The sequence below is a fragment of the Peromyscus californicus genome, unplaced genomic scaffold (genome assembly GCF_007827085.1).
Source record: "Peromyscus californicus insignis strain IS unplaced genomic scaffold, ASM782708v3 Scaffold_15__1_contigs__length_86483966, whole genome shotgun sequence".
NCBI lineage: Eukaryota > Metazoa > Chordata > Mammalia > Rodentia > Cricetidae > Peromyscus > Peromyscus californicus.
The window spans coordinates 20,964,278-20,989,772 of NW_026294447.1; the positions used below are offsets into that span (position 1 = coordinate 20,964,278).

Consider the following 25,495-nt stretch of genomic DNA (forward strand, 5'->3'; position numbering starts at 1 on the left):
ATATTTTCTTTAGCAAAACTAATGGCTAAGAGGTAAATTGTTTTATTTTCTATCATTTATAATTAAATTAACCTTTCACATTGTTACAAATAACCTTAGTGTCAAGTCACACAAAAAGAACAGACACACACACAAAAAAAAAAAGAATCTCAGCAAGAGAAAATTATTTTTTTGGGGAAAAAAAGTGTGCCGAGAACTTAACCCGAAACATTCCATAGCCAGCTTTTATCCCTGGTGTGGATGGTGACTCGTCTCACGCCATTGGTGGGGCTCAACTGCATAATCTGACCTGATCTGTCCGTCCACTAGGGGAACATTAAGGAAATGAATCCTGGCAGGCTACCTAACTTTAATTAAAAGCAAAACAACAACAACAACAAAAAAAAACTGAGTTTCTCACAACACGGCACTGTTGTATTAAATAATCGTGACACTGCAGTATCAAAGAAAAATAACCGGAACTGCAAAGTGAAACTGTGGCTTTAAAAATGCACTGACTGAAAGGATCTTTCTGACATGAGACAAAATGACTGAACTAAGAAAAGGTGGGAGAAAGTAACTGGGAGCAAAGGATTAAGTGGTCCATTTAAAACTGCAGCAATGTTAGGTGTCGAGTGTGAGAAGGAGCCAAGGTAAAGCTAGCCAGACAACAGAGAAGATGAAAAGAAGGGATTGGGGGAGGGGACTTAACCTGTTGATTTGTTTATATTTTTAAGCTAGGATCTCAAGCAGCCCAGGTAGGCCTTGTATTTCTGATTATTCTGCCTTTATCTGTCAAGTGCTGACATTTTAGGCACTGTCACCATGCCCATCTCAGGTGTATTTTAAAAGTGTAAAATTGAAGCCAGAATCAGAAAACAAATCATCCTTTCTGTAATAATGCCCCTTTGCTATGAAACAGTTTTGCCATTTCCAATGTATTGATGGATGTCCAAATGGGAAAATGTATTACAATCCTGTAACATCAGCAAAGAAAATGGTCAAATCATTCTATATACTAGAAAGGCAGGCAAGTTACCATAGGAAACATTACATGAGTCTTTTTATCAAATATAAAACTTGAACTTGCTGGACAATGGTGTTTTAATCCCAGCACTCAGGAGGCAGAGGCAGGCAAATCTCTGTGAGTTTGAGGACAGCTTGGCCAAGGCTACACAAAGAAGCCTTGTCTCAGAAAACCAATAGACAAATAAATAAATAATAAAACGAACTTATGACAAAGAATTAAAATCATTTTATTGCCCCCACCTTGCAAGACTTGTATGCAAATATTCTAATCCCCCAGCTCAGTAAAATCTTAATTTATACAAAGGCTCTGCTCCATTCTCCAATTAAAGAGGCTGACCCCCTCCCTACTTCATTTCCTGTGCATCAATTACTTCTCTTAAGACTAGCCAATTAAGTAAGCCTTCAACTGGACCCCAGCTGATGGGGAAAAAATACAGTAACCACCTGCACTGACTAAAAACCAAGCACACTTCCTGTCTCAGTGTGCCCTGCTCTACGGAGAACACCTTCTTGATCAAGAGTAAAGCCTGCTTGTCCAGACTTTCACTGGCAATGGTGGCTGTGCTCTTTCTTTGCAAGCCTGAACTTATTTCTAACATTAGTATACATGAGATGAACTAGAAAAGTTAAAACAAGTTGCTCTGTTAAAAACCAAGATTGCAAATATATGTATAGCTCAAGATGTGAATCTGTGCAATTCCAAAGGCTATATAAATCTTTTGAAGGAAGAAAACAAATTTGAGGCAGGATCTCATACAGCCCAGGCTGACCTCAAACTCTCTATATAACTTCTAACCATCTTGTCCTGTGCTCCACCCCACCCCACGTCGCCCCCCAATGCTGGGACTACAAACATGCAGCACACTACATTTTATGTGGTACCGGGGACAGAACTCAAGACTTCATGCATGCTAGGGCAAGCACTCTACCAACAAAACTACATTCTCAGCCCAGTTTATGTTCTCAATTCAACACAAATTGTATGTAGCACACGAGAAACAATTGGCTATAAGAATAAGAACAATAAGAATTATTCTTGTATTAGAATAATAATGAAGTTTCACTCTTTTCATGTTCAAAGACAAATAACAAAGGAACTCTTTAAAAGATCTTTAGTTCTTTATATGCTAAATAAAGTTTCCAGATTTTTGATGTGAAATAAGCAAGTGTAAAACACTTCAGATGCTACAAAATATGTGATGTTTAATCATTATCAATTTACATAGCTTTACTGAGCTAATGCATGTAGCAAAAAATGGAGAATGTCAAAAGCTAAAAAAAAAAAAATAAAAAAAAAAAAACCCTGAGATTTGTTTTGTTTTGTTGTTTTGTTTTTCCCGAGACAGGGTTTCACTGTATGTGCTGGCCACTCTGGAACTTAGAGATCCATCTGCCTCTGTTTTTCTGGGTGCTGGGATTAAAGGCATGAATCACCACTGCCAGGCTGAAACGGAGATTTTTAAAATAAACTCTCCCTCCACTCTCAGGTATACACCATTATCCCTAGTTCTTTTCTCCAACTGTGTATTTCATGTATTTTATCACCACGATGGAAAGCTGATCAGCAAGTGTCTACGTATGTGTGTATTTAAAACATACCTACAATGTGCAGGGTTTGGTGCTCCAAAGTACTGGGTATCTACGGGGGTCTTGAAACATCCTTTAGCTAGGACACTACCATTTTTCCTTACGTTGCATCTACATGAAAGAATCACAGTTCATATTTTCATACTGAACTCTGAGTTCAGCTTTTAATCTATAATTCCATGAAGGAAATGTGAAAAATAATTTCTAATCCTTTCGTAAGACACCCTCTGTTGGAAACCTAATTCCAATATTCCCTTACACAGATAATCTTAAAAGCTGATGTTTATAAAAATATTTAAAAATCAGAAACAACTTTAAAGTTTAACAGAGACCAATTAAATGCACAAAAATGAAATATTATCCAAGCACAAAAATTTTAGATTTTAGAAACTAAGAAACTTTAAGGGCAAAGGATGTAGCTCAGCAGTAAGGCATTTGCATGTATCAAACCCAAGGTTCAATGCTCAGCATGGTAAAAAACCAAAGTTCACCTCCTCTGGAGGTTTCACATTGGGTGGGTGTGGTGGGTGTGGTAGTGCACATCTCTAATCTTAGCACTAGGCTGAAGAACAGAGGCAGAAGGAACACAAGTCCAATGGCAGCTTGGGCTAGACTGAGGTTCTGCCTCAAAACCGAACAACTCACTCCAGGGAAGCCTACAATTATGGTCGTGGGTACATCCTGCTTTATTTCTAGCTAACTCCCTCTCTCTTAACCCTCATGCTTAAACCAAGCCTATGTTAAAATACCTTCTGCAAAATCCCAACTTTGTGTCTAAATATAGAATATCTAAATATCAGCAAATAACAAAAAAACTAATAAATTAAAACACATATAACAGACATTCTTGTTGGAAAATACAAAAGGCTTATACATAAAATCATTTCAAGGTTTTAGGAAAATATTGTTACGTGCAAATATTAAATGCAGTTAATTTCTGACAAGCAGTAATAGTTAGATTTCACTTTGTCTTTATATTCATAAACTTGAAATAAAACAAACAAAAAAGTCTCACTATGTAGCTAGCTAGGCTGGTCTACAACCCCCTATATAGCTAAGGGTGGCCTTGAACTTAAAAGGCTCTTGTCTCAGGCTTCTAAATGCTAGAATTACAGGCACATACACTCAAGAAGCAGAGGCAAGAAGATCTCAGTGAGTTTGAGGCCAGCCTCGTCTACATAGTGAGTTTCAGGGCAGCTAGATACATAGTGAGACTCTGGGGGGTGGGGGGAGAGATAGATTAGAAAATAAGTATAGCAATTAAAAAAAATGATCTTGAGGGGCCACAAATATTTCTAACTCTCAAAAAGATTTAGGTCTATCCGTAGTCGATAAAGAAAAAATAGAACTGATACTTCTATATTACATTAGAAGCAACATTAAAACTTTTAGTAAATTAGGTCAGTGCATGGCTTATGTAAAATAACCTCGTTTTTTAAAATAAGCTATTTTATTTATTTATTGGTTTTTTTGAGACAGGGTAGCTCCAACTGTCCTGCAACTAGCTCTCTGTAGCCCAGGCTGGCCTGGAACTCACAGAGATCTGCCTGCCTCTGCCTCCCGAGTGCAGGGAGCAAAGGCGAGTGAAGCGAAGTCAACCATGCACTAGTACTTTCATACTCCACATGCACACACTGTAGGTAAAGAATGGTAAAACCCAACACAGTCTCACTTAAAGTTTTTAAATCTGAGTGTTCATAACACAGTCTGACACAAACTAGCACAAAGTTATAGAAGACACTTGTCAGGTAGGGATTTACTTAGTGGTAAAGCTTTGCAGAGAGGAAAATGAGAAAGACGGGAAGAAGCGGGGGAACAGGTGAGATTCTCAAAACCCTAGTTACCTCCACAGTCAATTCAATCACTCAAATACTCCATGATCGAAGAAAAAATGATTTCTGTCATTTTATGAGCTAGGGTATCTGTCACCAGAAAAAGGAACAGGAAGAATGCCTCTATGTCTTGGTCTTTATTATGCACTATTTTTCTCTCTGACACTATACTCTTTTTATTTTTATTTTATTTTATGTATTTTTTTGAGACAGATTCTCACTATACTACCTTGGCTAGCCTGGAGCTCCTCAGGTAGATCAGGCTGGCCTTGAATTCACAGAGGTCTGCCTACCTCTACTTTGCCTTGCGAGTGCTGGGATTAAAGGTATGTGTCACTATGCCTGGTGAGATTTATTTATTTTTATGTGTATGGATGTTTCTCCTGGATGTACACTAATGCATCATGTGGATGCAGTACACACTAAGGCCAGAAAAGAGCACCAGATCCTCTAGGATTCAAACTACAGCTGGTTGTTAGCTACCATATGCCTGTAGCAACCCAACCCAGGTCCTCGAAAAGAGCAGCAAGTACTCTTGATACACTTTAAAAAAAAAAAGTGAGACTAAAAGTCAATAGCCAATTCAAAATGAAAACTTTTGGAAATAAACGTCAAGTCTCTCCTTTCAGTATCGTAAGTATAAGGATTCTCCCTGGAGGCTGTGAAGTGTGACTAACCAAACAGAAAGTCACTTCTCTGGGAGGTTCTACAGTTGCACTCACACTTTTACAGTGAAGAACACACATGCAGGCACCCAGACAGACAGCTATGGACCAAGGAACGCTTTTTATCACCACTTCTTGAACCACTGGCCTTTGCTGAGCAGTACAGTCAAGAAAATGTTAGGCAGAAAAAAAATTTGTGGCCACTAATTATCATTAGATTATGACCAAAAAGCAAAAGCCCGGGGAAGGGTTTTCCTACCCACTGTGCTTAAGGATTCCCAAACAAATAAATGCTGGCTATGGGCTAGGAACACCTTTAAATATCTGTGTGTGAAAAATAGAATTTGTACCTCCCTTCTGAGCAAATTTCAATTATTTTGAATTCCAAAGCCAATATTCCTTTTAATTTGATAAATCTTTAAATTTTGGAAAATCTTTTCACCTTTGTCTTACATATTTAAAGGAATTTTCTATCTGACCAATAGCACATCTAAATTTCAGTTACCCAGCAGACAAAGTTTAAAGTTCGTTGCCCCCTCTGTGACACAAAGCACTGGACTCATCAGAGAACCTTTTCTTAGCACCAGCACACAAACGGTAACAGTTGTAAGCCGCACTTACTCTTCGCCCCTTTCTTCCCCTTTCGCTCCTTCTTGTACTGCTCCTTCAGTTTACTTATTAGTACCTGGTCTACATCCCAGACCTCAGCAGTTGGGGAGAGGTCATCTTTATCTACATGCAGCATATTAGTAAAAGAAAAAATCAGCAGTTGGCAAGGCAAGCTGTTGGCAGTAAACTGTTAAAGCTTTCGATCATCATAATAAAGACACTGTAATAGCATATACTCCAAACACTTGAAAGGTGCAGTCTCAGTTTGTAACTCACAACTCAACTGAATGTCCTTAAGTTTCTAAACATTTAATATCATCCACAGGTAAACAATACTTCATTTTTATGTATCACAAATTTGAAGAATATTCTTTCATCATTGGACTAACATTAGAAATCTAATAATAAAAAATAGATCACTGCATCTTTACAAAAATGTTAATAAAAAGTATCCAGCCAGCATCATATAAGCAAACAAATGAATTGCATGCCAATTTGTAATAAAGTGCAAGCTATAAATGTCAGTGCCATTTCATTGATGAAATTAGTCATGCATCATCCCTGTCACACTAGTTCTGCATGCACTGGATAACTGTACTATGATAGAAAGGTATTCTACTCTAATATATAATACATATAGTTCCCAAATACAATGTCTCAAGTAATTCACACAAAGCATTCAAAGACCACCACTTCTGTCTCCATCCCCTCCCAACAGTTCACCATCTCATTACCTTTTTCCACTGGACTACAACTAAAGGTCAGCAAAATAACAGAATAAAAATAAAACAAACAAGAAAATTCAAATTCCACTAAGTCTTGATTTGAGCTGATTGTTTTCAGGGTAAAACAGTGACAAGCACAAGAGGTTAAAACACACATTGCTTTATACTTGGTACCATCTTGTGTGTGTGTGTGTTTTCAGCAATGTTTAAGTAAATACTTATGCCTAGCGGGGGAAAAAACCCTACTCATAGTAAACTAGGGAAGTCTTAAAAAAGAGAGTATAAAAATAACTTTCTTAGAATTATTTTACTACTTGAAGGATTTCATTCATTTAGTTTTAAGGCAACCTTATTATTATTAAATTTAACAGTTACAGACGATTTTAGAGTCCTAAATAAAAATTATACCCAAACAATTAGTTTTTAAATAAATTACACTGAATAATAAGATTTTAGTTTTAAATTGCTGTTTTTGAAGTCTCAAAAGCTCCCTAGGCCTCACTCAATCATGGAAAGGCCTTCCTGCCCCTCTAGACTGATGTGTAAAGTAAGCGTAACAAGGTCTCGTGTTTGAACAGCAGAGAAGAAAGTCAAGTTCCTCTACCTTAATTCTTCTCTACAATCGTTATGCCTTTGCTCTATCATCATAAGTAGTTGGTATGTGAAAAGGTGTTAATTGGCTAAATTCTGGTACCTGAAACTAACTTACTTAAGATTAATATTTAATGAATTGTCAAATCTGCACTTGGAGCACAGTTTTAATATTTATTTAAAAGAAAACTAGTTTTTAATATACTCTAGTCATGAGGTTTCCTGAAAACTACGCCGTATCAGGAATCCTGTCTGTTTACTGAATATTGCGATAGACAAACAGGACCTGAGTCATTTGAACTCCTCACTTTTGTTTGAGGACAGGGTCATGGAACACAGCACCAGCTAGCCCAGATTCATGATCCTCCTGTCTCAGACTTGCTGTGGTTATGGGTTTGCACCTCAAGACCAGCTCATACAGTCTTCTTAATAAAACTAATGATTCCTGTTGGCAACTACTTACATTAAGACAAATTAACACATCTTAAAAGAAACACGTTTTACAACCACAGAATAAAGAAACAAAACAAAACAAAACCTTAAGACTTAAGTGGCACAAACTCTTACAAAGGAAAAAAAACGAATTAAAATGACCAATTTTCTAAAAGTCCTGTGTAGCAAGAATGAAGCTGTGGATTGCTGTAAGTACAGTAGCAAAGAGTGGAGTGAAAAAGCAAAGAAAACAACAACAACAACAACAAAACAAGTATTACTTGCAAGATAATCTCAAGTCTAGAAAGCAAAAGTAAACTAAGGCAGTGCAAAGGAAAGGTTGGTGGATGCATATGTGCACAAAAACATCCTGGAACTTGCCTGGTAAGTAACAGATGATTTGATACTGCTTATAAGAAATAGGTAAGAGCAAAAGGGAAGAGGCAGGATAATCTTCTACATATTAATCCTGTTTTAAAAATCTAGGGGTGGGGAATACCAAGAAATGAAGTTGAATCAATTATGGGAACCTTTTTTTTTTCCCTAAAAGAAAACACAAACATGCACAAAAAAGTTGACTCCAAACAACGTGAAACCACAAAACTATGAAATTCCATTATGGTAATTCTGATGACCAAAGCAGAATTATACCAACATATTAACCATGGCATAATTTTTTAACTAGTTTCACTTTGTAAAAATAATAACACTTTATGCCTTGTTTGTAAATATCAATATTCAGATATTAATTATATTTTGTAATCCTAAAAAGTCCAGAGAGCATCGTTTCAAAGAGCTGAAGAAAATAAGTGATATTCTTAAAATGCCACAGATCTCCATAAGAGAAAGGCAAATAATGACACACCAGCTAACACTTGTAATTATGTGAAGAACATAGAATTCAACTATATTATCTAATTAAATAACCGGGTTTGAACAGAACCTAAAAACTTCTTTTAAAAGCAGTGGTTTCATAGATAAAAAGATTCTGGAATATGTTTAAGACTATTTAATTTCAACCTAAAAACCTTCCCATTTAAAAACCATTAAAAACTTGAGTAAATAAATTAAAAATAAAGGCAGTGTTTTCTGCACGCATTCTCTTAGTTTTAGAAAAAAATGAACACGACAGGTGTTGAACAGATGAGTTTTAGAAACACTGCATATATCCTTTGTGCTTCTATACAGAAACTACTTGGATCACCAAGAATTTAACATGCTCAAAATTTCTGTCTTCTTTGGTTATTTCCATTTAAAAAGGAAATAAAGGTCAGGTAGTGATAAGGAAGTTGTCACTCACAGATCAAGTCCTCTTTAAAACTCTACTTTACAGTCAAAAGTCTCTGAACAAAGGACTAATCGTTTGCATATAACATTATTAAAGAAATAATCCCATGTCACACAAATTAGATTTGAGATGTTTGTCATGTCAAACATGTTAAAATTCTAGTAACTTTAGATAAAGAAAACAAATGGCTGTGTGCCAAGATTTAGCTAAACAGATGTTCAACAAACTCTTAAATAGATTGTATGTATAAATATTCATGTATTTAATGTTAACCATGACTGTCTATAATATTGTAGATGATTTCTAATTTTATATCTGACATTTATTTATGGTCTCTAAAATATACTTATGCTATAAAATATTTGTATAATTTCTATTTTTATATCACTAAAATTTTCAGAAAAAAAAAATAACCAGTACTTTTAAAGTTACAGGGAAAATATAGTCCAAGATTTAATGGCTACAGTTTTTTTTTTTGTTTTTTTTTTTTACTGTTTTTCCTATAAACAAGCAATCTCCTAAAATACAGCCATTTCAAGAAAATACAAATATGGACAAAGTCCAGATAGTAACTGTGGAGTTTATATTTTCAATTAACATGCCCCTTCTATATCCACTTTGAAGTAAATTTAAAAATGATGCTTTGAACTACGAATGAGAACATCCCTTGAGACGGGAGTTACAGGCGGCTGTCACCAACGTAAGTGCTAGGAACCAAACTCTGTTCCTCAGAAAGGTAAATGGTAAATGCTCTTAACCACTGAGCCATCCCCCAGCCCCAACATTTAAAAAAAAAAAACCATGTGTTTTTCTTTTTCTCTTTTGGTTGGTAATGACAGGGTTTCTCTGTGTAGCCCTGGCTGTCCTGGAACTCCCAGGCTGGCCTTGAACTCATCAACTTGCTTGCTTCTGCCTCCTGGGTGCTGGGATTAAAGGCGTGTGCAACCACTGCCCAGTCCAAGTGTGTTTTTCTAACACAGGAGTGATTTAAAAAAACAAAAAAAGTGATAAATCTTTTTAAGTGTATTAAACTAACCTCCAGAAAAAGCTCTATAAACACACTTTGAGTTCCATCACCTACCAGATAACATTAAACAATGATTAAATAAACATATTAACGGGAAAAACACATTTTAAGCTATTACCTTGAAATATTTTTGCATGTATATGAATAGGGTTTTTAACTACTGATAGAACTTTTCTTTATTTTGATTATACATTGCCTACTATTAGCTTTATATATCACTTTCAAAGTTTAGGCCCTCACATTTGTACACAGAATATTATATGCAATAAGAGTAATACCCTCACTAAATCTTGCTCATTATTAGGGCTATAAGTCAGAATTAATAATTTAGTCCTACCTAGCATTAAGACAGGTAACATATGGGCATACGAGGAAGTTAAGTTCTCGTAAAGCCTTGATTACCTAAAATTAAATGGCGAGCATGAATAAAAATAAATAATTCTTGTTTTAAAAAAAATCTGTTAGAGGGGAAAATTAAATTGATAAATCAACAAAACACTTCAAGATCAACTTCTGAAGTCCCCAAATCTAAAAAATGAGGACCAAACACCTCACATTCCCAACAGCACTTCGTGCTCTCCGTTTCCCTGTCCCCCACACACAGACACACAGACCCCACACGCAGTAAAAGGCTACGTCTCCTCCCACCCAGCTGTCTCTGGCCCTTACCCCATTCTGTACCGTCCCCTGAACTCCGTGCTTCGCCAGCCCCTTCACCGTCCTCTGCAGTTACTAAAAAGTCGAACTCTTTGAGTGCTTCCTCAGTATCAGGGTCGTCAGTTAAGTCCGCAGCTAAACCTTCATTCCCTATCTGTAAAGAGAAAACAGCCAGGAATGAGTACTTTTCATCTGACATTTTAAAGAGGACCTTTCACAGTTTCACTTAACAGTACTTACAGATCTACTTTGAAATTATTCATATCCACCACTGGACTTTTCCCACATGATTCATAAATCTCAAACTATGCCCTAGATGAACTGTTGTTCAACACTGTTGTATGAAGATCACTTGTAAGCGATGGGGTACTAGAAAAGGCCAATGTTTTACTCAAGAGTTTTCTTGCCGGGCAGTGGTGTAGGCCTTTAATCTCAGCACTCAGGAGGCAGAGTCAGGTGGATCTCTGTGAGTTCGAGGCCAGCCTGGGCTACAGAGATCCAGGACAGGTGCAAAGCTACACAGAGAAACCCTGTCTCAAAAAAAACAAAAAAAGCCGGGCGGTGGTGGTGCACGCCTTTAATCCCAGCACTCGGGAGGCAGAGCTAGGCGGATCTCTGTGAGTTCGAGGCCAGCCTGGACTACCAAGTGAGTTCCAGGAAAAGGCGCAAAGCTACACAGAGAAACCCTGTCTCGAAAAACCAAAAAAAAAAAGGAAAAAAAAAAAAAGTTTTTTTTTTAATTATAGTAAGTTCACAGATGATTCCTGCTTAAAAAAAAAATCACCTACTCACCTGCATCCTGGTAAGTTATCTTGAACTGGCTAAACAATAAGAACCAATATACTTATATTGATTGGGCAACAGATAATAAAAGCAACCTACCTACCAGAACAAACAACATCTCAGGTTTTTGGGATGGTTCAGCAGGAAAAAAATGCCTGCCTATGCCGGGCGGTGGTGGCGCACGCCTTTAATCCCAGCACTCGGGAGGCAGAGGCAGGCGGATCTCTGTGAGTTCGAGGCCAGCCTGGTCTACAGCGCGAGATCCAGGAAAGGCGCAAAGCTACACAGAGAAACCCTGTCTCGAAAAACCAAAAAAAAAAAAAAAAAATGCCTGCCTAATGACCTGAGCTTTATCCTCATAAACTACATAAAGGTGGAAGAAGAAAACTGACTCCACAAAATTGTCCTCACTTTTCTTGTGCTGTGGCAAATACGCACTCTATAACACACAGTAAGTTTAAAAAATAAAACTCTATGCATCCAACAAAGTGCATCACATATGTGAAAAGCTGGAGAAAGGTTGAAACCTTTTGAGAAATATTTGCATTTTTTCCCCATATTATTGTAAAATCTCAAAGTGCCACAATTGAACTGATTCACTTTTTTGTTTTTTAACCTTTTTTGGATAGACAGGGTATGGAGAAGCCAAATGACTCAAAGTCTCTATCTAGCTGAGGACAGCCTCACCTCTCAAGCGCTGCACTACAACATCTAGTTTATGTGGTGCTGAGGCTACACTGTGGAATTGGTGCATACTGGTCAAATACTTCAACATACAACCTCAGGCCTCAGTTTTTAATATGTGTGCGCACGCACACGAGAAATACTGAACACTACTCTGATGCTTACAAATGGGGCATATTCTACTTTTGGTCCTGTAGAGCTAACTCCTCATTCACTACTAAAATATATTAAGTCCATTTCTTAGAGTATTAGCAAAAGTAATCCTTACCAAATAATCAGAATGTTGGCACATATTTACATCCATGTATCAGTCCCTTACCCAAGATGGGATACTGTTAAGATAAACTTCAATGTGACTCCAAATTGTGGCAGGATTGAAAAGGATGCCATTTCTTTTTAAAAAGTTTCAAACCACCGGACAAATACTTTAAAAACAGACCTTTTCTCAGTCATTTAGTGATTAATACATGAAATCATAATTCCTGCATCTGTACATAATGCAGTAGTAGCTGGCAATATAATCCTTTCAAGGGACACCTAAAAACTTCCTGTTCACATTACTCTAGACAGAAAATCATGTAACTCTCCTACTTTGTGCTTACTGATCCGAAGTTTGTCTTTTCCTTCTGGGATGCCCTCAATCATGTCATTTTCTTCTTCATCGCTGTCATCAGCATTTTCTAAGAAATTGAATGTCTCAAGAACATCACCAGCGGGCCTGTAAGAAAAAAAAAAAAAAAAAAGATGATTCCAACTATTTCAGTGACTGACTCTGGTATTTCTTCCTGCATCCTATTTTAATATTTTTCCTTATTTGTGGTACTAGGAATTGAAGCCAGGACGTCAAAAGAACACTTGCTAGACAAGTGTTCAATTGCTGAGCCACAGCCTGACCCTTCTAATTCCTAGTTTAAAACTACGTGGAGGTAACTGTTGCAATTCAAACACCACCTAATTTTTTGTTGCTATGAGACATGATCTTACATAGTTTAGATGAATCTCAACTCATCATGGAGCTGAATAACTTTGAATTCTTGATCCTCCTACCAGCACGCTTGGGCCATCACTCCTGGTTCGAGACAACGTAACTATAAGACATTGCCTAAAATGTTTGTTGTAGAATATTTTTTAAGGATTTTCTATGCTCTACAATTAAAATAAGCATTGTTCTGTATTTAATGAGTTATCCACAGCAGTCTGTCTAAAACATCTTAGGTAAATGCTACAAGAAAGTAAAATCTGGCCGGGCGGTGGTGGCGCACGCCTTTAATCCCAGCACTCGGGAGGCAGAGCCAGGCGGATCTCTGTGAGTTCGAGGCCAGCCTGGACTACCAAGTGAGTTCCAGGAAAGGCGCAAAGCTACACAGAGAAACCCTGTCTCGAAAAACCAAAAAAAAAAAAAAAAAAAAAAAAAGACAGTAAAATCTGGGGCCTGGAAATGGCTCTGCAGGTAAAAGTACAAGTAAGAGGTCTTTCAGGGGACCCAGGTGTGGGTCCCAACACCCACACTGGGTGGCTCACAGCAGTCGGAAACTCTAGCTCTAGGAGATAGAATGCCTTCTTTGGGCATCTGTATACACCCACATTTACATGTACATCATCTCCCACCACAGACACACACACAAATATAATTAAAATTAAGTCTTTAAAAAGAAAAACAATCTACTAAGTTTAGACAATCAAACATGTTATCACTTCTCAAAAATACCAGAACAAGCAACTTAGCAATTTTTATGACCTCTTACACTTTAGCCTAAACAGTGAAACACAAAAGCTAAATTTATTAAATCTGCCCATATTTAAAATTATGAAACATATATTCGTAAGAGATACCAATCTGTGGGGAGCAGAGGAGGCCCTGAGTGAATGTGCATTGTTGACATGAAGGGGCAGGCTTGGTGTGGTGGTGTATGCCTTTGATCCCAGTGCTTGGGAGGCAGAGGCAGGAAGATCTGAATTATAGGCCAGCCAGGGCTACCTAGAGAACTTTGTCTCAAAAAAAAAAAAAGAAAGAAGAATAAAGACAAGAGCAATGTCAAAGACCAAAGTCTCAGCCCCGTGGAGTAGCAAACCCTGTCTAGGCTGAGGCTCAGAGGGATGGCAAAGCCTTCCTCAGATCCAACTGCAAATGTTGATAATGTGCGTGAAAATGCACACAGTAACTTTCTAACCCCCTACCCCAGATACTTATGGCCCAGAAAGACTGCTCCTACCCAGATGATCTAAATGTGCCTCCTTGATTCGGCCGCATACCATACCCCCCCCCCCCCCCCCCCCCCCCCCCCCCCCCCCGGCCCACTTCCTTGTTCAGTTGTATGTGATAAGCATGCTAAGCTTCCTGGATGCTGCACTTCTCCATCAGAGAGCCCAGGCAGCCACCCCAGCTTTTCTGTGTGTATGTGTCTAATGTCTGTAATTTGTTCATTCCCTAACCACCCCTAGTCAGGGTTCCAAGACCCAAGAGACACCAACCCATTTTACAGATTCCTTATGTTAAAAAAAGTATCTTTAATTTGTTCAAATATTTTTAAGTATTTCAAAACTACTCATGTAGTCAAAAAATAGTCATTTAATGTCTAACAAGTAAAATCTAGCTAAAAATGAGATTCACAATGAAAAGTCTCTGGGTAAACAATGTTCATCTACAAATATAAACCTTACCTTTTGATTTCTTGTCCTTTTTGTTTAGGAGATTCACCACCATTCAGGATCTGTTCTAAATTCTTTGCTTCTACAGATCCATTTGGTTCTGAATTAGACAGTCCAAGTAATGACCTTACCCGTTGAGATCGTACATCTAATATTGTATCTGTATATCCTACTTCCTGAAGATACCTATGAAAAGAAATATTAAACATTAAAATTCAACATACTGAGGGCTGGAGAGATGGCTCAGTGGTTTAAGAGCCACTGACGGCTCTTCCAGAGGACCTGGATTCAATTCCCAGCACCCACATGGCAGCTAACAACCATCTGTTAACTCCAAGATCTGACACCCTCACACACATACATGTAGGCAAAACACCAATGCAAGTAAAATAAAAATAAATAAATAATTAAAGAAAACTCAACACACTGTTAACACCTGCCACCTTCAAATCATATTAAAACTTTTTTTCAGAAAACTCCACAATCATACAAATACTTTTTCATTGTCTCAATAGCTCCACTATAGACTAATTTCAGTTCTAAGAGAATGATGTCAACTGTTAGTCAAAATTGAAATACACATGATGGAGATAATGCTCACATGGTGGCCCACAACCACCCATAACCCCAGTTTCCAAGGTTATCTAACACCCTGTTCTGACCTATGTGGGCACCCAGCATGCATGTGGTACACATGCATACATCCAGACAAAACACTCATACATATAAAATAATCTTTAAAAAAAAAATGAAATAAGGTGGGGTGGAATGGCACACAACTTTAATCCCAGCACTCAGAACGCAGAGGCAGGCAGATCTTTGAATTGTGGCCAGCCTGGTCTACAGAGGAATTCCAGGATAGCTAGGGCTAGAAACCCTGTCTTGAAAAAGCAAGAAAGGAAAGGAAAAGGAAAAAGGAAAATGGGAAAGGGAAGAGGAAAAGGGGAAGAGAAAGAAGAGGGGAGGGGAGGGGGGAAAGAGGGGAGGGGAGGGGAAGAAGAGAGGAGGGGAGGGAAGGGAGGGGAGGGGGGAAGGAGGGAATGGAAGGGTGGGGAAGGAAGGAAGGAAGGAAGGAAGGAATATAGTATACCTCTGATTAGCAGCTAATTATCTCAATACCTTTTAAAAAGCTTTTGAAATACACACACACACACACACACACACACACACACACACACACACACACACACACATAAAGGCATGCCTTTATCCAAACATACATATGTCTTTTAAATAGATATGTGAATTTATATACACACATATATGCACACATACATGTTTTTTAAATATCCAAGGTATTGGGAGAGAATCAGTAGATCTGAACCATAGAATAGTACCATGCTAGGTTCTCAGCCAGAGATTCATCAACGGACTAATCCCCTTTAATGATCTCAGATTCCAGAGCACTGGTTCTGTGGTTTTCAAAGTCCACTTATCTAAGCCTAGGATACAATGAGATTGGAAAGAAGGAGATAGATGGTGATATGTAGATAATAGGCTGTGAATTTAATTTCACCTGAAAATATTTGAGTTAATGAAGGATGAGAAAGAAGTCTTGAAGCTGGAGGGATGGCTTGTGGCTAAGTGCACTTGCTGCTCTTGCAGAGGACCTGAGTTCAGCTTCCTACACCTGGACCAAACACCTCACAATCAACCTAGATCTCCAGTTCCAGGGGATCTGACACCCTCTTTGGGCCTTAACAGCACTGTATGCACATGGTGTACATACAAACAAGACACGTTTTTTCAAAATGTGTGTTAAAATACTTCTAGTAAACAACCAAAATAGGTGAAAGCTAATAACAGGACGAATGATTAGAACAGCAATAAAGCAAGCAAGCAAACAAAAAAAAAAAAGAAGAGAATAAAAATGAGCAAAATAAGCAATACCACCTTTTGGATGCACAAATAAATACAATTAAACAAAAAGATTAGGGCAAGTATGGTGATTTACTCCTGAAATCCTAGCATTCAAGAGGTAAAGGAAGGAACAAGAATACAGACTACAGAGATAAACTATCCGAAAAAAGTGCCAGGACCAGGAGTGCAAGGCAAGTCTTGGGTACCACACAACAACCTTGTTTCAAAAGAGTTTGGCTCTAAAAATAAAGGGGGAAAGCAAAGTAGAGACAACGTGAATGCAGGTGATGAGATGAGCATTTGAGAGAAATAAAGATCTCCCTGCAGCCATCCCCACTCTTTATTCTAAACAACGCAGTCTACACGTGGTGGGAACAATTCCTTTCCTTACCCAGTCTCTAAACTTGGGCCTAAATTAACTGCCAGAGTCTTCCACAACCTGGATAGGAATGACTGAGTCATTGCTCGAATAAGTTAGGCCATTTCAAACCCTTCTCAGAAATGGAGGTAGGGAGCTGTCACATGGGAAAATAAGGAGTTTTTCTTCAGAAGAAGAGAATCAGACTAATACAGAGAAGTAGACAACCAGACAGAGATTAAGACTGGGTCCTGGGACTTTCTCTGCAAGTTCTCCAAAGCTCCCTGACTTGACACCTATCATAGAGTGTTTCCTTCAACTCTCCTAGTTATTTATTCTAGGGCCCTTTCCCACCAAAACTGTTCTTAGTTCAGGTTCTAGTCATTTACAGGAATCTGGGAACTAGGTAACAAATAAGAAGTGTAAATAGATTCCAGAAAGAAAAGTAAGAAGGTTGAAAGAACACTCTCTTCTCTCTTGTAATGACTGACGAGTGAGTCTCTTGGCAGTTTTACTATTATTTTGTCAATCATGCATGGGACAGATATGATCATTCCTGGAAACCCTATTTTTTTTCCTTGAATATCTTCCCCTAAAATTCTTTGGGAGCTGATGCTTCTCAGGTTTCTTGTCTGGGGATGCCTGCTGTCTTCAGTCCCAGTGAGCTGTTCTAATTCAGTGCTGATAGGATTGGAAGCATATCACCCTACTGCTGTAAGTATGTTTTGAATGAGGTTATTGTTCTTGAAAATGTGTGCCTATGTCAATCACCTTTTAGTTTTGTAAAAACAAGATTTACCTGGCTTGATATTTGGCCAAGCTAACAAAACGATAAGCGTTGTTTTGGTTTAAAGATGTTTTGATGTAAAAGTTGAGAGAAAACATATTCGACATTTTTTTTTTGCCGGAGCTTAACATTAGAGGATGGAAAAACTTGTTTGCTAGTGTGGGAAAACACGCTTGTTTTCGATGTACAAATAATGAAGACTGGAGCTATTCTGGGCCAGCCACTTGTGTAAAACTCACCTGGTGTCGTACAATGCACGTGATGCCCCTTCCCCACCTTAGGACCTGAACCCAAGCTGCGGCTGGACTGAGGTAAACGGAATGGCCATAAAGAATGGGGTATAGAGAGAGGTTCTCTGTACAAGGTGGATGTAAGCCAACAGTTAATGCTGTCCACTGATTCTGCTGTTTTTCTCCATGAGTTAATTAGATTTCGAGATCAAAAAGTAAGATTGAACTAAGGCTGTGGTTTATCCATACTCTGGTGAGACTGCCCAGTGGGCAGCCAGTGATAAAAAGTTACTAAACAAGATGATGCATCATGGGTTTAAGGTAGAGCTAAGGACACAAATAAAGCAGTCACAAGTAGAGGAGACAAGGAGGAAAATGAAATGGCCAAGGGCTGAAAACATGAAAGTCTGATCAAATGATGTAGACTAGTATTTTAACTAGGCAAAGACATGTTACATTGGTTTATGCTGCAGACTATTACTTTAACTGTGTAAGGGTGTGTTACTTTTGTTTATGTCTCATTTGTTTAATTATGAAAAACTGTTTTGCTTTGGCTGTCTGAGGCACCTGATTGGTGTAATAAAGAGCTAGGCAGAGAAAGGACAGGCAGGGCTAGCAGGCAGAGAGAATAAACAGGAGGAGAAAACTAGGCTCGGGGTAGTGGGGAGAGAAGGAAAAACAAGAGGAGGAGAACAAGGGACATGCCTGGGGCCAGAAGCCAGGCAGACACCAGCCAAGTGAGACATGAGATGCAGTGAAAGTAATATATTCAGAAGGAAGAAAGGTAGTAAGCCCCGAGGCAAAAGGTAGATAAAGAGAAACAGGTTAATTTAAAAGAGCCAGCCAGAAACAAGCCTAAGCTAGGCCAAGCATTCAAAACTAATAAAAAGTCTCTGTGTCATGATTTGGGAGCTGGTTGGTGACCCGAAAGAAAAAGCCTAGTACTATCAAGTGGCAAATAACCCAAAAACTGGAGTGAAGGAAAGAATACATTCAGGCAGTGATGGCACAAGTCTTTAGTCCCAGCACTCAGGAAGCAGAGGCAGGTGGATCTCTGAGTTTGAGGCTAACCTGGTCTACAGAGTGAGTTCCAGGACAGCCAGTACTACACAGAGAAATCCTGTTTCAAAAAACCAACCAAACAAACAAACAAACAAAAAACACGATTGCAGTTCTGCTCAGACAGAAGTACAGTAGTTATGACTGACAACAAGATAAAGGATCCAACTATACCCCAGGGCTATCAGCAGGATATAAATAGCAAAATTTCCAACTCTAAGAAAACGAACTACTAGATAAAAAGACAGGATTTGCCATAGAGTTATCTCTAGTACATTAATAAACAAGCATCAAAAGGGGTCCTCAAAAGTTTCACTAAGATCTAGAGACATCTCAGTGGTTAAAAGCATTTGCAGAGGTCCTAGGTTGAGTTCCTAAGCACTCACAAGGTGGAATCCAATGCCCTCTTCTGGCCTCTAAAGGCACCAGACATACACACAGTGAATTATCTATTTATCTATATGTTATATATAGAGAGCGAACAAGTGAGCGAGGGGGGGAGGGAGAGGGAGGAAGAGGGAGAGAGGAAAAGAGAAGGGAGGAGGGAGGGGGGGAAGGAGAGAGAGACGGAGAGAGAGGGAAGGGGGGGTTATCCTGAAGCTAGAGGAAAATAGCTTTCTTTAATAACAGCTGAGTGGGTAAAGTTACCTACAGCCAAGCCTGATGACCTGAGTTCCATCCCTGTGACCCAAAGATGAAAGGAGAGAGCCAACTGCTGAAAGCTGTCCTCTGATCTCCACAAGCAGCTGTGGCCTCACCCCCCCACACACACACACAATGATCTTTGCTTTTTTTTTGTTTGTTTGTTTTTGAGACAGGGTTTTCTCTGTGTAGCCCTGACTGTCCTGCAACTTACTTTATAGATCAGGCCTGCCTCGGCCTTCCCAGTGCTGGGGTTAAATGCGTGTGCCACCACACCCAGCTTTACAAATGGATTTTTTAAAAGCAGCAGCACTATGAAAACCATACAGTAAATTAAAGCAAGTTTTACACTTATAAATTGACTTGATTTAAAGTTGAAATCATTACTCACTGTCTCAACAGCTGTCTGCCTTGTTTCCACGTTAGCTGGCTATTCTGAGGTGGTGTAGGAGCCTCTGAGTCTTTGGTTTCCTCTGGAAATTAAGGAGGGGAAGTTTTACATACATTATTTCAACTTATTATAGTGTTCAGTTTTTTCAGAAATAAATTTACACATGAAAATATTTTACATAAGACAGGAAAAAAGTTAAGATTTACTACAGGTCATTTCTTTAATGTTTGTTCAATAACTCAGTACTCTACCTGCTTTAAAAATCAAATGACCTCAAATGTGCTTTAAGATTAAAAAATTAAAAAGGCTCGGGCTTCAAAATAAAATAGAATTTTGCTGTGTCGAATACTGTAAGATTAAAAAGGTATGTTATATATGCTACTCAAAATCAACAATTATATACTAGAGATATATATGCATGTGTGTGTATATGTATGTTTGTCTGTCTGTGTATATACATAGACATACTTCATTTTGAATTTATATCAGTAGACATTCATGTCTCCATCACAGACTTTATTTTTTAGAAAAATACTAAACCAAGGGTCCAGTGGGGCTAATTAACCAGGCTGCTGAAGAGTCTCTAACACAGATCACTGTGATGGGCAGAGGTGGTGGGTAGAGCCATTTCTTAGGCCCTAGGCAGTAGTTTGCAGCCATCCAGGCAACCACTTATTCTTGGGACGTGCCAAGCATCAGTCTGCAGCTACTTCCTGGGCCTTAGCTTCCAGGATGCCCAGCAGATTCTCAACGTCTCCAAGCTGAATCCTAAACAGGTCCAGAAGAAGTATAAAGACCTATTTATGGTGAATAGCAAATCCATAGGTAGCTCATTCCACCTGTAGTCAAAGGTTTTCTGTTTAAAGAGCCTAGATGAGGAACTCAGAATCCAAGTCCCAGAGACAAACTTCTCTGGCAGACATCCAAAAGTGAACACTCATCTCCTCACTCCACTGAGCCCTGTAATCTATAGCTTTGTAATAAATATCTTCTATACACACAAAACAGAAAGTGGGTTTTTACTACTTTGGGGAATTTTGTTAGATTACTGAGATAGAGTTTCACTATGCTATATAAGCCAGGCTGGCATCAAATTGATCCTATTTAGGCTTCCTAAACGCTGGGGTTAAAAGGCATGTGTCACAATACTCAACTCAGAATACAGTATATACAACTGGTAAAGAGCCATTATTTTATTTAAAGTATTTACATTTACAAGCCGGGCGGTGGTGGCGCACGCCTTTAATCCCAGCACTCGGGAGGCAGAGGCAGGCAGATCTCTGTGAGTTCGAGGCCAGCCTGGTCTCCAAAGCGAGTTCCAGGAAAGGCGCAAAGCTACACAGAGAAACCCTGTCTCGAAAAACCAAAAAAAAAAAAGTATTTACATTTACAAAAGAGAGGGGGGAAAAAGAAAGAAAGAAACCACAGGTTTAAGTACAGTGGCATGCTTAACTTGTACAAAACCCTAAATCCACTACCACTAAATCCCTACTACTGAATTAAACATGTTTAGTAAACAGTATCATTTCAGTTGAATTAAGCTTTAAAAAACTATCCCTACAGTAAAACTATTATCCACAGATTCTCATTATCCAAATAAATGTACTCTGAAGAGAAGTGCTTGAAAAAATCCGCTCCCCATCCCATATTGAGATTAAGACTAATTCTCAATTATTAAGCTCCCAAACCACTCAGAGTCACTTAGTACCTATTGGTAATAATTATAGTATCTTTTGTAGCCACTACTTCTCTAACTGTAACAACTCATCATTATGTTCTTATTCTTCCTTCAAACAAGTTAGTCTCTAATTTCTAGAAGTAATGACGTAATAATGATAGTCTTCACTTTTATTTTCCTCAGTAACAACTGGAGACAAAAACATTTTTAAAAATATGACTGCCAGTCACCAAAAGTTAACAACTACTAGTATTTTAGTTTCTCATTCTGTATTTTCTACTTGAAAATATATACATAACTAATAGGAGACAATGTATCTATTTTATTATACTCCAAGAAAAACACATTAGCATCACTTTAAAATAATTACATCAAGTTGGGGGTATACTATGGTGATAAAACACTTAGCATAGAATGCAGAAGCCTAGGTTTGATCTCTACCATCACTACTACCAAAAAAAATTATAGTATTTTACACAACATATATACCTATTTAACCAGCCCCCTCATGTTGAAATGAGTTTTCATTCTTTCACTATGACAATTATAAACTTTCAAGTACATTATAAACACACAACTTAATGGATTTCTGAGCAAACAATCAGTGCCTAGCTCAACAAACACCAGCATCCTAGAAATTATCCCTCCAACCACTTACTAGCTAATTCTAAGACAGTATTAACACTATCTCAACGTTTAAACCTTAATTTGTGAATAGCAGAAATGATTTATACCAATTTTCAATTTTACGAACTTGACACCTTACATTGGTAAGTTTAGCTGTAGTTAACTTACTTTTATTGCTAAACAGCACTTTGCCTGCTAATATATCGTATTCATCCATTTTAATGCTGATGGACATTCTAGCTGCTTCTAGACTTTCACTATAATTACACTAAGGGCATTCTGATATAAGCCGTAGTGACCACATATCTGCATTTTAAGTGGTGAAATTACCAAGTTCCTAGGTATGTGTGCTATGTTCATGATTGGAACAAAAGCACCTTCAGGGTCTGAGCTTCACTTAGCACCCCACCATCAGCATATGCAGATTCTGCTAACTCCACAGCTTCATCAACACTTACCATCCCTGTCTGCCATTCTTTTTGTTGTTGTTGTTGTTGTTGTTGTTTGAGACTGGGTTTCTCAGTGTAGCTCTGGCTTGATTGGAACTTGCTCTGTAGACCAGGCTGGCCTTGAACTCACAGAGATCCACCTGCCTCTGCCTCCCTAGTACTGGGATTAAAGGTGTGCCCAAAAGGCTTTGTCTGCCATTCTTGTAGAGGCAAACTCTGTTCCCTGCAGTTCTGCCTGCACTTCCTGATTACAAGACAAAGTATCATTTCTCTTCCAGCCATAAGATGCCCTCTCTATCACGAGGTACACTCTCTTTTCTTTTTCTTTCTTACTTTTTTGTTTGCTTTTTGAGACAAGATCTCTCTCTGTAGCTCTGGCTGTTCTGGAACGTCAATTATGGAGACCAGCCTGCCCTTGAACTCGGAGATCTGCCTGTCTCTGCCTCCCAAATGCTAGGATTAAAGGTGTGCGCCACCACACCTTTTGTTCACTTTTCTACTGAACTGTCTATTTTCTAAACATGGAAGAAATAAATCATTTACATATTTGAATATAAACTCTTCCAAATTAATTTAGGAAATATGTGAAATAATGAGATATAAACATTTTCGTATCTTCAACTTCTGTCAAATCAGTATTTTACATATTTTCTTTTTATATTGATTTGAAGGAGTTTATAAAGCCAATGCGGTTTCATTTAATATTTATCTACAAATATATTTCGATAATTTTATCCTTAGTATGGTATGTATTTGCTTACTTCATTTTTGTCTTCTATTCAACATTCTGAATAGTTTTCTATATCAGTAAAAACATTTTCTTAGGTTTTATTGTGCTTCATATAAGCCAAATTATTTTATTTGTGTCTACTATAGACAAAAAGATACTTGTCTGAGCACAATTTTAGTTATGGGTAGAAGGAATGGATACGCTAATGATCTTGCTTTATATAAACTGTTCCAGTAAGATCAACTAAGAACTGCACAGGCTCCACTCCAGGAACCAACACCCAAAACAAGCAATACAGTAACTGCTCTCATTCCGAAAAGAAATCTTTGAATCCATTGTTTTTCCTGTATATGTTCTGAGCCTTATTTAACTACTGCAGACGTATGGTAATTATAGGGAGTAAGTATGTACCAAAGTATCTATTTTCCATTTTCCTAAAACTTACTTTTACAGGAAAGGGTTTTGTTGTTGTTGTTGTTTGTTTGCTTGTTTTTGAGACAGGGACAGAATGACCTTGAGCTCCTGACCCTCTGACCTCTCTCTACCCTTCGTTGGTAAGATCCTAGGCAGACACTACCATTCCCATTCTTATTCTTACTGTCTATGAAGGAGAATATGATAGTGTTTTCTAGAATGAGAATGAGCCTTTAGAACCACTCAAGAACATGAATGCCATCTTGATCTCAATTCACGACAACTTGAAGATAAAATAAAAGTTCCGCTGTTAAAAGTCAAAGCAGGGATGACCCAAAAATAGTCAATTCAGGTAGTATTTATGGTCTGCTTCTGTCAAGTGGGTAGTACTTACTATTGACCCAAACTCCAACCAGTATTTTTAAAAATTTACTAATACCTACAAACATCTATGTAAGTTTTATTTTCCTATTACACACATTGACTTTAAGAGCAGAAGTAAACTACAAGGAAAAAAAATTCATATTAAAATAAAGAAAAAAATTTGGCTGCCTTAGAAGCAAGTTACTCCAATTTGACTACACTGTCAAAAATCTGAAGATGGATACAGAAGGATCAGGTGTTCCAGGTCATCCACTGATATGTATGGAGTTGAAGGAAAACCTGGAATGCACAAACCCTGCCTTAAAATAAGGGGGAAGAATTGGTGTAACCAAGTTCCAAATACTCAAGAAATAAAAAAAATTGCTAATATAATTCCCACAGTCTGCTTATGGCCAAACATTCTTCATTCTTTTAGATTCTATACAGTTAGATGAACTCCTAAAACTAAACTTAGCTCTTTCCTATATCCAATCCGCTCTAGGCTACATATTTATCAACTATTACTCTCATATTACTCTCCTACTTAATAAAGGAGGAAAATTGGAGATAATTTTCCTACTCTAAATTTTAACTGGCTAACTATAAATTCCAAATTTAGCCAAATTTCTACTATCTTAGGACTATAATGAACTATTTAGAACTTCTCCAGATAAAGGGACATTTTAAGTATTAAAAATTAAGCTTGAGTTGGTACTTACTGCCAAATCAAACAACTTGAGCCAGATTCACCCAAAATACATGAGAGAAGTTCAGAAGTAATCCCCCAAAGTGGTCCTCTGACACCTCCACACACACACACAAACACACACACAAAATAAAGACATAAATGTAAAAACACATGGGGGGGGGATTGGTACTCATTATGTAGCCCTAACTGTCCTGGAGCTCACTCTGCAGATCAGGCGGGCACTAAATTCAGATCTGCCTGCCTCTGCCTCCACAGTGTTAGGGTTCATAGCATGTACCACCACACCTAACCAGATATAAACACATGTATATACATGTAGATATACACATACGTATGTGTGTGAATATACATTAATTAAGCTCACATGAGGGACAAAATTGCTTACAGGTAGAAAAAGTTACTTTAGCATGTTTTGATTTTAATTCCTAGCAAAAATGTACCCACAATTTCATATAGGTTTCACTTTGGAGAGAATAGGATAAGTAATCTCAGGATTGAGAAGCAAATTTTATTTGTTTAGTACTTTCACCAGGGGCTGGAGAGATTCCATACCGCATGGATTCCATACTTGCAGAGAATCCAAGTTCAATTCTCAGGACCCACACTGGGTAATTCATAACTGCCTTTAATATCACCTCCAGGGAATTTGATGCCCTCTTCT

At 38.1% G+C, this 25,495-nt stretch overlaps 1 protein-coding gene across 7 annotated transcripts in view; it reads right to left on the reverse strand.

The window, feature by feature from the left end:
* Positions 1-25,495, reverse strand: part of Strn3 (striatin 3) — an 89,030-nt gene that overhangs the window by 29,350 nt on the left and 34,185 nt on the right. For 5 of the 7 annotated variants that reach the window (XM_052738468.1, XM_052738470.1, XM_052738474.1 and 2 more), the window contains exons 4-8: positions 19,865-19,946; positions 14,550-14,723; positions 12,480-12,606; positions 10,434-10,575; positions 5,714-5,824 (exon numbers count right to left, since the gene is read on the reverse strand). In XM_052738468.1, coding sequence (XP_052594428.1) covers positions 5,714-5,824; positions 10,434-10,575; positions 12,480-12,606; positions 14,550-14,723; positions 19,865-19,946 — 636 coding nt within the window. The remainder of the gene's footprint in view (positions 1-5,713; positions 5,825-10,433; positions 10,576-12,479; positions 12,607-14,549; positions 14,724-19,864; positions 19,947-25,495) is intronic. The other 2 variants (XM_052738469.1, XM_052738471.1) reach the window with 1 other exon arrangement.